Consider the following 12733-nt stretch of genomic DNA (forward strand, 5'->3'; position numbering starts at 1 on the left):
AATTGCAAAGCTTGCAAGAAAGCATCTTCCTGTGTATCTACTTTTATCCACTATTTGGTTACTCAGTGGCTCTTTCAGTCTGGCAATTCATGTTCCTTCAGTCATGAGAAACTTCTGTGTTTATTTCAGTGATGATTCTTCCTTCTCTCCCTTCTCTCCCTTCTCTCTTTCTGGGACTCCCTAGTTGGACATTGGACCTCTTGAACCTGTCCTTCACCTTTATTACATTTTCTCCTATTTTCTGTCTTTTGCTGTACGTACTTTCTGGCAGATGTGTTCAATTTTAATTTTTATTTCTTTATGGATGCAGTATCTTCCCATCACCTGGAGCTTATCGGTGGTGATTTTCTGAATCTGCTTCCTGAATAGTCTTTGTTTTCTCCATGTTATCTGTTTTTCTGTTTTTTCTGGTCTCTATCTTTTATGTTAGAGGCTTCCCTCAGGTCCATGTTACTCCTTGGATATCTGTTTGTGATTTAGAATATGAACCTAAAAAGCTGATTGGAAATTCTGGGACTGTAGATGAGACTCGTTAATTCTGAGCTCTATAGGGGATTGGACCTGGGCTGCTTTTTGGTGAACCCTAATGTCAGTATCCTCAGGCTTTTTCTTGGGCTTATGGTTCTCAGAAAAGGATCTTCCCTTCTTCTGCCCAGAGGACAGAAGTCTGGCTGCCTTTATTCTGGGAACTGAGTGGGTAGGGAGTTGGGGGTGTCTTAGCATTTGGTTACTTAATCCCCCCACTTTTGGCATGGTATTCACACTCTGAGATTTTTCTGAAGTCCCCCCCAGATTTCTTCTGGTGTGAGGGAGGAACAGTTGCCTAAACTCATGGAGTCGGGAGGAGAATCTCAGGATCTAACTCCTCCAAAGCTTTTTTACCTATTCCTCATTTCAGAGCCTTCCTGCCGCTGCCCTCCAGTGTTTCTCTCCTGGTTCCAGAGATACCAGGCACGGACAGGTCCTGAGCAATTTTAGGGATGCTGCAGTTAAAATTGTTTCTTAGCTTTCTCTCTCATGGCTTATGGTTTTGCTTTGTTAGATTCTCCTAAGTCAGTTATTATTCTGTTCTTCAGCTTCCAAAAAAATGTTTGCCTTTTCTCTTTTCCTTTCTTCACATACGTATGTTTATCTCCTTAAAAAAAATCTTCCTGCTATAGTTTTCCTGGGATTTCTGGAGGGAATAAAATTAGATGTATATATTCAAACTGCTGTCCTAACTCAGATGTTCCTCATTGTTTTGTAATGTGTCGTTAAATTCTTATACAAAAGAATTTATTCCTGTTATTCTATTTCATTTGAAATATCTCTTTATCAGTACCACACTGTTTTATTAATTGTTTTTTTTAAAATTTCTTTATAATATGCTTATTCCTTGTGGTTGTAATTTCATGTTTAACTCCTTGTAAATGTGTTAGTTTTATAATGCTAAAACTATATAGGTACATCGGGAGGATTAACCTTAGGAAATAATGAGGTCATTTCTGTTAATATTGGATTTATTTCAACAGACTTGTATTTTTTTTTAACTCATGACTTTATTAATAAGAATTAGAGTTTAAATCCAAATGTTGGAACCCTATTCTCACACAGTGAAGACCTTTTGTTCTTTTTTTAAAATGAAGACTGAAGTTGCTGAAGACCCTCAACAGGTTTCAACTGTTCATCTCCAACTAGGATTACCACTGGTTTTTATTGTTAGTCAGCAAGCGACGTATGAAGCTGATAGAAGGACTGCAGAATGGGTCGCTTGGCGTCTTCTGGGGAAAGCAGGAGTTCTACTCTTGTTAAGGTATCTTAAACATTAAATATTCACTGTATTTAGCAAAACACTAGAGTTTTTCTCTTTTTAAAATATGGTAATATATTCACTTGTAAATAAACTTAGATCTCTAGTAAATTCTAGTATTAGTAAATTCTAATAAATTTACTCTAGTAAATTCTAATAGAACCAGTTGCTAAGCTAAAGTCTGTACATTAATTATTAACTTGATTAAAATTTAGACCTTTAAACTTTGCTAAATGAAGATGAAGATAGAGACTGGAACATCTAGTCTGTATTTATGTCTAAAATTTCTCAGACTTACTAAATTGTAATCTTTTTTCATAAATTGTTTTTATGTAAGAACTTATAGTTTTTAGTGTAAGAACTTAAAGTTCGCTTTTATGTTGACATCCTGGATGACTGTTCTTCAGATTAGCCATATAAAACATTTATTTCCATTTTGAAAAAGGGACTCATTGGAAGTAGACATTCCTCTGCATGCTAACGTGGTCTTCAGAAGAGCAGAAGAGGTTAGTCATTTTATGTATTGCTCTACAATGTCTGCTTATTTAAAGAAAGTTAATACGTGTGGTCATAAAATAATATATGCTTATTACAGAAAAGAAATTCTGTAAATTGCCACTAGTCAGAGATTATTGCTGTTAATATTTTGGTGTTCTTTTTTTTCTTTTTCCATTTGTTAGTTTGTCTCTTTTCTCATGTTCATATATATATATTTTAAAGAAAATTAGGGTCATGCTATATAGCCTACTTTTCATGTAAAATTATATTTAATTACTTGCTATTGTGCTATATGATGCCTGCCTTTGTACACTGTTTTGAGTATCACTGGTTCTTTCCTTTGGCTAAACTTCTGGACGTGAAGTTTGTCAAAGGAAATGGGGGTTTTTAAGGCTGTTAGAATATATTGTCAAATTGCCCTCCAGAAACCAGCAAGGTTTGGAATTCCTTGTTGCTCATACATCTTGCCACTACTGAGCATCACTATCTTAAAAAAAAAAAATCTTCTCTATCGACAAAGTTCCTGTTTTAATTTGCATATTTTTGATTACTGGTGAGGTTGAACATTTTTTAAAGGCTTATTTCCCATTTATTTGCCTTTGTAAATTTCTGTTAATGTTCTTTTTTTCTTATATTTTTCTTAAAATTTTTCTTAATTATTGAGAACCCATTAATTCTGCACATTTCAAAATATTATATAAATATGCTAAACGATTGATGTGTTTTTGAACTGCCAGTTTTTTTTTATTATGTTAATCACCATACATTACATCATTAGTTTTTGGTGTAGTGTTCCATGATTCATTGTTTGCATATGACACCCAGTGCTCCATTCAGTATGTGCCCTCTTTAATACCCATCACTGGGCTAACCCATTCCCCCACTCCCCTCCCCTCTAGAACCCTCAGTTTGTTTCTTGGCGTCCATAGTCTCTCATGGTTTGAACTGCCAGTTTTTAAAAACATTTTTTTAAATTTACCTAAGTGATCTCTGCACCCAACATGGGGCTCAAACTCATGATCCTGAGATCAAGAATTGGGTGCTCTACTGACTGAGCCAGCCGGGGGCCCCTGAACTGCCAGACAATTTAAACTTAAATTCTCTTGCCTAGGACTATGGCATGAATACTGGGTCAAAGGTCAGAAGACTTGGATTCTGTTTCTTCTGGTTCTGGAACCAGATTAATGAATTAGCTTCTCCAAGCTCAGTTTTCTCATTTGTGAACTATTCATAAAACCTTCCCTTCTAACTTACAAGAAATTTATAAGACAAAATAGGAAAATACTTTGAAAACTGTAGTATTGTTGAAATGTGTATACTATAGTATGGGGCTAGTATGCTCTGCTTTTTGGCTAGGTCATGGAAGGAGTACTTTCTGAAGCTCTTCTTTTTGCTGGTAGATCAAGATCCCTAAATAAGAAATTATAATATTTATTATTGGGAAATAGGTTTTATGGAAAAATTAAAGTTCATGATGGTTTTTGAGTTTTGATGTCTTAAATTGTTAAAATGTAACAATTTTGTATAGCATGAGGTAAGAGAGGTTATAAGATAGCTATCTCTGCAAAGAAATTTTCTGTAAAGGATAGAAGAGTCTTTTCTATGAGTCTCTGTATTGAATTCAGTGTAAATTTTTTTTTTTTTTTTTACCTTCTCATCAGGGCAATAATGTTCATCCTGGGTTTGTATAATCATTCTTTCTCTCTCCCTTTCCAGGCAAAGGGTTTGAGGGTCCTTAAAGTATAGAACTGCTTAGATAGTATTGTATGCTCATATTACTATATTACAAGCCTTGTATAGTAAGTTATAAAACATATCTTTTAGTATTGCATTAGTTCTTCAGAATTTTTTTTCCTACGGCAGTAATTAGCAATATAGTATTAAGAGTTTATGCTATAGAATCTTACTGCCTAGTTCAAATCCAACTTTGTAACTCTGGGCAAATTACTTCTATATGTCTCTCTCTTTTTTTTTTTTTTTCATTGTAAAGGAGGGTTAATAATAATATCTACTTTAAAGAGTTGTTGGGTCAGTATATTAAAAGAAATAATGTAAAGTGCTAAATTAGCACAGGGTCCAATACATTCGTAAGTGCTCAATAAATACTATACTCATCCATTCATTCTTTCCATAAGTATTTATTGTATACCTGCTTTGTTTCAGGCACAGTCCTAGGCTCTGAGGATATGGCAGTGAACAAAAGCAAGTTTTTGCCCTCATGGAGCTAATATACTAGTGGCAGGAGACAAATACAAAACCAGTATAGCTAGAATGTCAGATGGTGTTAAGGACAGTGGAAAAAAAAACAAGGTAAGGTGAGAGAGTAGTTTCGGAAGATCTCACTGATTAGTAACAATAAAGTAAAGGAATATGCCTGTGGATATGTGGGGAAAGAGTGATGAGTGTGAGAGGACGCACATGCAGAAGCCCTGAGGGGAAGAATTGTTTGTGTTTTAGCATAGTAGTATGAGGAACAGTATTAATGCTTAGGATCTTTCTTAGTATCTAAGTTTTTTTTTTTTTTTAAAGATTTTTTTATTTATTTGACAGAGAGAGACACAGCGAGAGAGGGAACACAAGCAGGGGAGTGGGAGAGGGGGAAGCAGGCTTCCCGCTGAGCAGGGAGCCCGATGTGGGGCTCGATCCCAGGACCCTGGGATCATGACCTGAGCCAAAGGCAGACGCTTAATGACTGAGCCACCCAGGTGCCCCAGTATCTAAGTTTTTAAAAGCCCTTTTTAATTCCTTTCTTCAGAGTTTTTTTTTTTTTTGTATGAAATCAAACAAACTGAAAAGTTGAAAAATAGAATGAATAACTATATACTTACTACCTAGATTCAACAATTAGTATTTTATCATATTTGCTTCACCTATAATTTTTTTCTAAAACACTCCAAAGAATGTTAGATATCATGGCATTTACAGATTCATAAATATCCAGCATGAATCTTTAAAAATTACTGTTCTTCTTCTTTATACAATCATAATTTTATTATCACACTTAACAAAATTAACAGGAATTTGTTTTATCATAGCCTAATCTCATAGCCAGTTCATATTCAAATTTTTTCATCTAAAAGTATTTTCTATAGGTGTTTTTTGTGAACCAAAATTTAGTTAAGGATTACGAATTGCATTTGGTGTGTTTCTTAAATGTCTCAATGTCTTAACACTCCCTCTTCTTCTCCCCCATGATGGTGCCTTTTAGATAAATGGGCCAGGTTTTCCATATTCTGGATTTGTCTGTTTCCTTTTGCTTTTGTCTGCCTTGCTCCTCTGTTCCCTTATGTTTTCTAAAAACTGGAAGTTAGATTGCCTAGCTCCATTAAATGTTTTGGGTAAGAATACTTCACAGTGCTGGCTTACTGGTATTTTATCTTATTCTAACGTGGATGATGTCTGGTTTTCTCACTTAATGATGCCACATTTGATTACTGAATTAATGTGGAGACAGTTAATTCTCTCCATCATAAGATACATTTCCCTTATCCAATTAGCAGATAAACTGTAGGTAGAAATGCAAATAAAACCACAAGACATACCAGTACTCACCCCCTGAATGGCTAAAAATTTAAGAAGTAACAATTCCAAGTGTTTTTAAGAAGGTAGAGTTACAAGAACTTTTGGTAGGAGTGAAAATTAGTACAATGAAAATTGGAAAAATATTTGGCAGTGCTTCCTGAAGCTGAGGCTATATATATATCATGTGAACCAGCAATTTCATTCCTAAGCACTGCCCAACAGAAATGTGTATACACGTGCACTAAAAGACAGCTGTAGTAATGTTCATAGCAGTTAGTATACTTTTATATGGTCTGAAGCTGGAAATAACACGTCCATGAGCAATAGAATGGATAAACACATACGTACATATATATGGTACATACTAGTACATTCATATAAGGAATACATCTTTGAAAAAGGATAAACTGCTTTTAAATGTAACATGGATAAACCTCACAAATAGTGTTGATCAAAAGAAGTGGTCACAAAAAGAGTACAGGGCGTATATAGTTCTATTATATAAATTCAAAAACTGGCAAAATTTATAGATGGTGATGAAAGTCAGAATAGTGATTACCTTTGGGGGGGAGGGTAATGACAGGAAGCGGCAAGAAGATGGCCTCTCGGTGTGCTGGTAATGTTCTGTATCTTAACCTGTGTGGTGGTTATATAAGTGTATCAGCTCTGTAAAAATTCATCAAACTATACACTTACAATTTGTGTTCTTTCCTGTGTGGATGTTGTATTTGAATAAAAAAGTTTACTACCACAATATCTATGTATACTTCAAACAAATTTGGTTTGACTTTAATCACTCTACCTTTTAACTCCGTTATTATTTCCACAGAAGTAAAAAGTTGCTCACTTTGAATGTAATATTAAAAAGATAAATATGTGATATCAAAGAACAAACACACAGTTATTTTATAGCTTTATTCTCATGTATAGTTACAGTCAGGAATGATTTACTGAAATAATCTAGTGGCCTAAAATTTCATGTTTTTAAGATGTGATAGTTGGGTATTAGTAAAAGAAATTATAATGGAATAATCTCCGTGGGCTAGATTTGGTATTCTTAAAATACCTGGGGGCAGATTGTAGTTTTATTTTAGTGGAATTATTGTAGGATGAGATATTATTTTGAATATTTCTGTGGAATATCAAAATAATTTTGATGGCCCTATTTGCAATTAAGTTTTATATTGAAGTGGGACATGCAGTTATGTGTGAAATGTTGCAGACGTCAGTGTAATACCATTATGTCAAGGAAGTGAGACTTTCAGTTCTTTTTTGCCTTTTTTTTTTTTCATTAGTACACACTATTTTATATAAAGTATGCTTTGGGTACTTTTCATAATGATTATGGAATTTCCTTTTTTTGTTTAATTTTAAAACTGAAGTTCAAAGATTTAGTTTCATTTTAATATCAAACAAGTAAAACATTTTTATTAAAATGCTTTGGTATTGGGGCGCCTGGGTGGCTCGGTTAAGCGACTGCCTTCGGCTCAGGTCATGATCCTGGAGTCCCTGGATCGAGTCCCACATCGGGTTCCCTGCTCAGCAGGGAGTCTGCTTCTCCCTCTGACCCTCCCCCATCTCATGTGCTCTCTCTCATTCTCTCTCTCTCAAATAAATAAAATCTTTAAAAAAAAAAATGCTTTGGTATATTTTTAGTCATGATTTTAAAAATGAATGTATTTCTAGGGAGTGCCAGTGGAATTTTTGGTCTTACATGATATTGATTTAATAATATCCCGTGTGGAAAGTAATATGCACATTGAAGAAATACAAGAAGACGGAGATGAGGACATGGGAAGTCCAGATATGGGTAATACGTTTTGTGATGCTCCTTTCCCCTCCACCCTCCATTCCTCCTCGGCACCCAGGAGGTCAGTGAAATTTCAATGAATTAACTTTCTCATAGAATGTTTTGACATTCAAGACTATGAAAATACCTGGAGAAACCTATTTTGAATGACATTTTATCAAGTTGATTTGGTGGGAAAGGTAAGGATGCTGTATTTTGTTGAATGTGATACCTTTCATTGTTACATGCCAGGATGTAGCTTTCCACATCTGTGCCTTTATCTTCTAAATCAGTTCTTTCAGCCCTCCTGGTCTACTCCATGTTTAAAAATGACCCAGGAGCCACAACAGGGTATTTTATTTTTATTCTTCCTATTAGGAAATGAAATCCTAATAAATATTGTTGGATTTGTAGTTGTAAATAAATCTGATGACGGTCTGGGAGTAAATTTCAATAACATTTAAAACCTCTTTTTAACACGTTATATTTCTTTTTATTGTACTTATTGCGTATGTTTTTGAAGTATTCTATAGTTTCAAGGCTATTCTCCTACACATTATTTACTTTGGTTGAGTTAGCTGATGTCACCTTCACTTTGTAGATCAAGAATCTGTGTTTTAGCAGGATTAAGTGATCTACCCAAAGTCAAACAAATGGCATGTGGTAGAGCCTGGACTAGAACTTAAGCATTCTGACTTGAAATCTTATGTATTATCATTATTGTTACTGACACTTCTTCATAACATTAATCCTATCCTGTAACTGCTTACTTGCTTTTCTCTCTTCTCCACTAGTCTATAATATCTCTAAAGCAGGGATTATGTCTTGTTCATTTTTGTATTGCATTTAGTATATACTTGAATGTTTTACCTAGTACTATTATGAGTGTCAAGAAGGGAGTAATTTATGTATTCTTTTTGTGAGGTCCATTCATTATTTTGATCAGAATCTAAATCATAAATTTAATAAGGGCTCTGAGATTTAATGGTTACCAGTGACCAGTTTTTTGGTTTGAGTTATGTTCTAGCTCTTTTCTAATATGCAGAGGTTGGAACTGCTCATGGTTTAAGCCAGAGTTCTCTATAGCATTGTCATTACATAGACCTGTGTTCTGGTCTCTTTCTCCTGGCTCTGTTTTCTATCATGGTTCATAGATTCCCCCTTCCAGTCAAGGGAATCGCCCCTGTGTCAGCTTAGTGAGATTCCTGTTCTCAGTGGGAGTTGTTTGTTTCAAGATTTCCTTGCCACATCCCCTTAATTTGCCCTGTGGTGTGGCCTTCTCTTTCTTCTCTGCCTGTCTTCTCTCCCCAGCCTAGTTCTAGGATTCCTTTTACAGCTTTCCCTTTTGTTTGTTTTGTTGTGGGTTTTTTTTTTTCTGTCTTAACTTTCTACATCTGTAATCCATATTGGCCCATAATAGTGTATGTAGTCATGTCCATATACATAATCCCCCCACCTTGTTTTGTTCCCATTTGTATAGGAAAAATACACGTATAGGAAAGAGTTTGTTACCATGTGAGAGCACCACACAAAGAAAAATGTCCTTCAAAGGAAATGGGCACAGAATGAATCAGAGTAAAATGGACTGAATTCTACAAAAGGACGATATGGAAAAAATATTACACATGTATGGCTTAAAAGAACGTGTGTATATATTGATGAATAGGTGAAAGATAGAGCTAAAGAGTGGATCAATTTAGAAGTGAGGGTAGCTTATTGAGAGAGAGAGAATAGGAAAGAGGGAAAGGAAGTGTTGGAAGAAGAGGACAAGAATGGATTGGGAAATAAAGGATTGGAAGGAAAATGAAAATATGTGAATAAGAAGGAAAAAATACAGTAAATAGGAAAATAGGCCTTTATTAATTTTGGTATTGGAGTTGTAACTTGTTAGTATCATAGAATGTGGTGTTTTAAAGTTCCTTTAAGTTAGTATAGTGCAACTCTTAGGTTTCAGATTTGAACACTGAGGCCCATACAGTTATGTGACCCACTGGAGTCACACAGCTGAAACCTGTGGAGATGCACTGTAATTCAGATCTGGTATTTTATTTTATATATTAGAAATCATATAAAAACAATACTTTCATTTTTAAATTGTCTTCCTCCGTTCCTTTCTTTGTAATGTGTTATTATAAAGAATTAGGAACTTAGCATAAAGTAGACAGGATAATAGAACAAATCTCCTGGTATCCCATTACCTGGCCCCACCCAGCTACCATCAACCCATGGCTATCCTGTTCTAGTCACTGCCCACCCCTTACTATTTTGTTGCAAATCCCAAATATGTAGTTTCATCCAAAAAGATTTCCCTGTGTTTTTCAGAAATATAAGGATTCTCCTTTTAAAATGAACATAATGAGCTCTGGGTGTTTTATGCAACTGGTGAATCACTGAGTTCTACCTCTGAAACTAATAATAAAATATATGATAATTAAATTGAATTTAATAAAAAATTTAAAAAATAAAAATAAAAAATAAAAAATAAAATGAGCATAACTGGGGCAGTTAGTTGGGTGACTTAGTCCGTTAAGTGTCCAATTCTTGATTTTGGCTCAGGTCATGATCTCAGGGTCATGAGATCAAGCCCTATGTCGGGCTCCGTGCTGAGCATGAAACCTGTTTGGAATTCTCTCTCCTCCCCCCGGACCCAGGCTTGTGCTTGCTTGCTCGCTCACTCTTTCTCTCTAAAAAACAAAACAACTCCCCCCCCAAAAAAAAACCAAAAAAACAAAACCAAAAAAACTTCCCCAAACCCCCATAATTATTGCTATTATTACATCTCAAAAACTAACAGTACTCCTAAATATTATCAGTGTTTGCATTTCCATTTGCATGCTCCTTCATGCCACTGTGCCTTTGCACATGCTATTCCCTTTGCTCTGTATGCCTCCACTGCCTTCCTTCACTGCCTACCTAAGTTTCATTTTCTTTTAATATTCAGCTAGTGTGAACTCTTCTAGGAAACTTTGTCTCTCTAATCAAGTCAGATGTCCCTTCAGTGTTACCATATAATCTGTACAAACTTCCAACAGAATATGTACAAGTGCAAAAAAAATTTTTTTTAACCCCATACATGGATGGATGGATGGATAAATGGATTGGTCCACTGGTTGGTTAGTTGGTCTAAGTTAACGATAGGTTTTTACATATTCAGAATCCACATAACTTGATGCACTTAGAATAAAATCTAAAATTCTTGGCTCATATGGCTCTTTATGATCTAGCTATTGCCTAGTCTAGAGTTTTGTCATGCCATTTACTCCTTCATCCCATCTTGTTTTAGCTAAATTTGCCTTCCTTCAGTACGTAGTATATGCTAATCTCTTCTGTGTCTTAGAGCCTTCATATATGTTTTTCTTTTTGCCTAAGACTTTTTTTTTTTTTTTTAATTTTGGATTCTCTAGCTGGAAGGCTTTGGCTCTCCCAACCTAAATCTCCCTATTACAATCTATCATGTACCATTTTCTTTCCTTAAACTGACATAATTTATAACTATGTGTTTATTCAGTGATGAGTTTATTGTCTGACTTTTCTGTAAACAGGAGCTCCATGTGGTCAGGGACTAGTGTCCATCACAGTGGTTGTCATACAGTGGAATTTGTATTTATATAAGTTATGTATTTATATACACATTAATGTATTTTTGAACATTTTAGATATTCAAGATGATGAAGTGGCAGAAACTGTTTACAGAGATAGGAAGAGACGGTTACCTTTGGAACTCACGGTAGAACTAACAGAAGAGACGTTTAATGCAACAGTGGTGGCTTCTGATAGCATAGTGCTTTTCTATGCTGGTTGTGAGTATGAGCCTTTAGAGGAGGGACTGTTATGTATTAAAGGATTTAAAGTTGGTGGATTTTATTTTTGCATTCTGTATATTGCATGTGGTAGAATGACATAGCTTTCGCACTGTCCCAAGTAGACTGCACATATTGAAAGATTTACTAATTTACTAATTTAGAAAAATTGTTAATTCAAGCTAATGTTTTTAATATATTAACAGTTCTTTTTTAAAAATATATTAACAGTTCTTATGAATCTATAGGACATATATTGCTTTTACCTTCAAATAATAGCCCTTCAACTATATCCCTTGCAGTCTGAGTGCAGAAAATTAGTTGCATTTAGAATCCTCTTGAATGTTTGCACAACATTGAGTACTGTATATTAAAATATTTCTTATGAAGGAATAACAATTTTGGGAAACCCTATAAATCTATATGTTTGTTAATGTATAGGTATGGATGCTTTGGAGATATGCATATTGCAATATCTGTTGAATTTTTTATTTTAATGTAGGGCAAGCAGTATCCATGGCATTTCTGCAATCCTATATAGATTTGGCAATTAAATTGAAAGGTATGTAATATGGTATGCATGCTTATTTTCTTGATTCTAAGCTATAGCTATTTGTAAAGCTATATCATGCTAAAGATGAAGAAAACCACAGAAAATTTCACATTATTATATTTGTGTCTCCAACTTTATGTTAATGAACCATGAGTTTCAGAAATGCTCAGAAGCATTCATCTTGGTTCTTTTCATGGAACTGTCTTCAGTAGAAAGTAGAGAGCCTACGTATAAAGTACTTGTGGCCACACAGTTAATCCAGTAATCTTTTTGGCTGAATTCATTCAGCAAACATTTATTGAGTGCCTACTCTGAGCTAGTTACTATTAAATATTATTAAATAAATACTAAATACACTTAAACAAAAATGTGACAGATAAGACCCAATCTCACAGTCTAACCAAAGATCTAAGATCTCAGTGTTCTTAAAGCTATTCAGTTAGCTCCTTATGGACTGGGATATTTCTTAATAGCCAAGATCTTTTAACTGTTCTATGAAAACCTGATCTAGGGGTAGGTAACTAATCCAAGGAATAGACTTGAACTCAAAATATCTATGCCATCATTCTAGCAAAGACGTAGGGAGAGGTAGGGAGGCATGTTAATAAGAGAGAGATAATGATGGATTAGGATAATGTTTTATAATCATTTGAATAAGACAGAATGTATCATGCTTCATATCTGTAATACGATTTTCTTCTACTGTTTTTCTTGTTTTTTTCTTAGCTATTCCAGTTAAATAGGCTTATTCTTTTAGCTACTTTAGGAATGTATCCACCATT

The 12733-nt window shown here is 34.6% G+C and overlaps 2 protein-coding genes across 6 annotated transcripts in view; one reads left to right on the top strand and one right to left on the bottom strand.

Moving 5' to 3' along the window:
* Positions 1 to 12733, top strand: part of TXNDC16 (thioredoxin domain containing 16) — a 110058-nt gene that overhangs the window by 68675 nt on the left and 28650 nt on the right. For 4 of the 5 annotated variants that reach the window (XM_081830501.1, XM_081830504.1, XM_081830502.1 and 1 more), the window contains exons 10-14: positions 1599 to 1792; positions 2235 to 2295; positions 7496 to 7619; positions 11255 to 11398; positions 11901 to 11960. In XM_081830501.1, coding sequence (XP_081686627.1) covers positions 1599 to 1792; positions 2235 to 2295; positions 7496 to 7619; positions 11255 to 11398; positions 11901 to 11960 — 583 coding nt within the window. The remainder of the gene's footprint in view (positions 1 to 1598; positions 1793 to 2234; positions 2296 to 7495; positions 7620 to 11254; positions 11399 to 11900; positions 11961 to 12733) is intronic. The other variant, XM_081830505.1, reaches the window with a different exon arrangement.
* The window catches only part of PTGER2 (prostaglandin E receptor 2), a 188891-nt gene that overhangs the window by 13471 nt on the left and 162687 nt on the right, over positions 1 to 12733 (bottom strand). The window lies entirely within an intron of this gene.

Source organism: Leptonychotes weddellii, chromosome 9 (assembly GCF_054177405.1).
Source record: "Leptonychotes weddellii isolate Sample4059 chromosome 9, ASM5417740v2, whole genome shotgun sequence".
Classification (NCBI taxonomy): domain Eukaryota; kingdom Metazoa; phylum Chordata; class Mammalia; order Carnivora; family Phocidae; genus Leptonychotes; species Leptonychotes weddellii.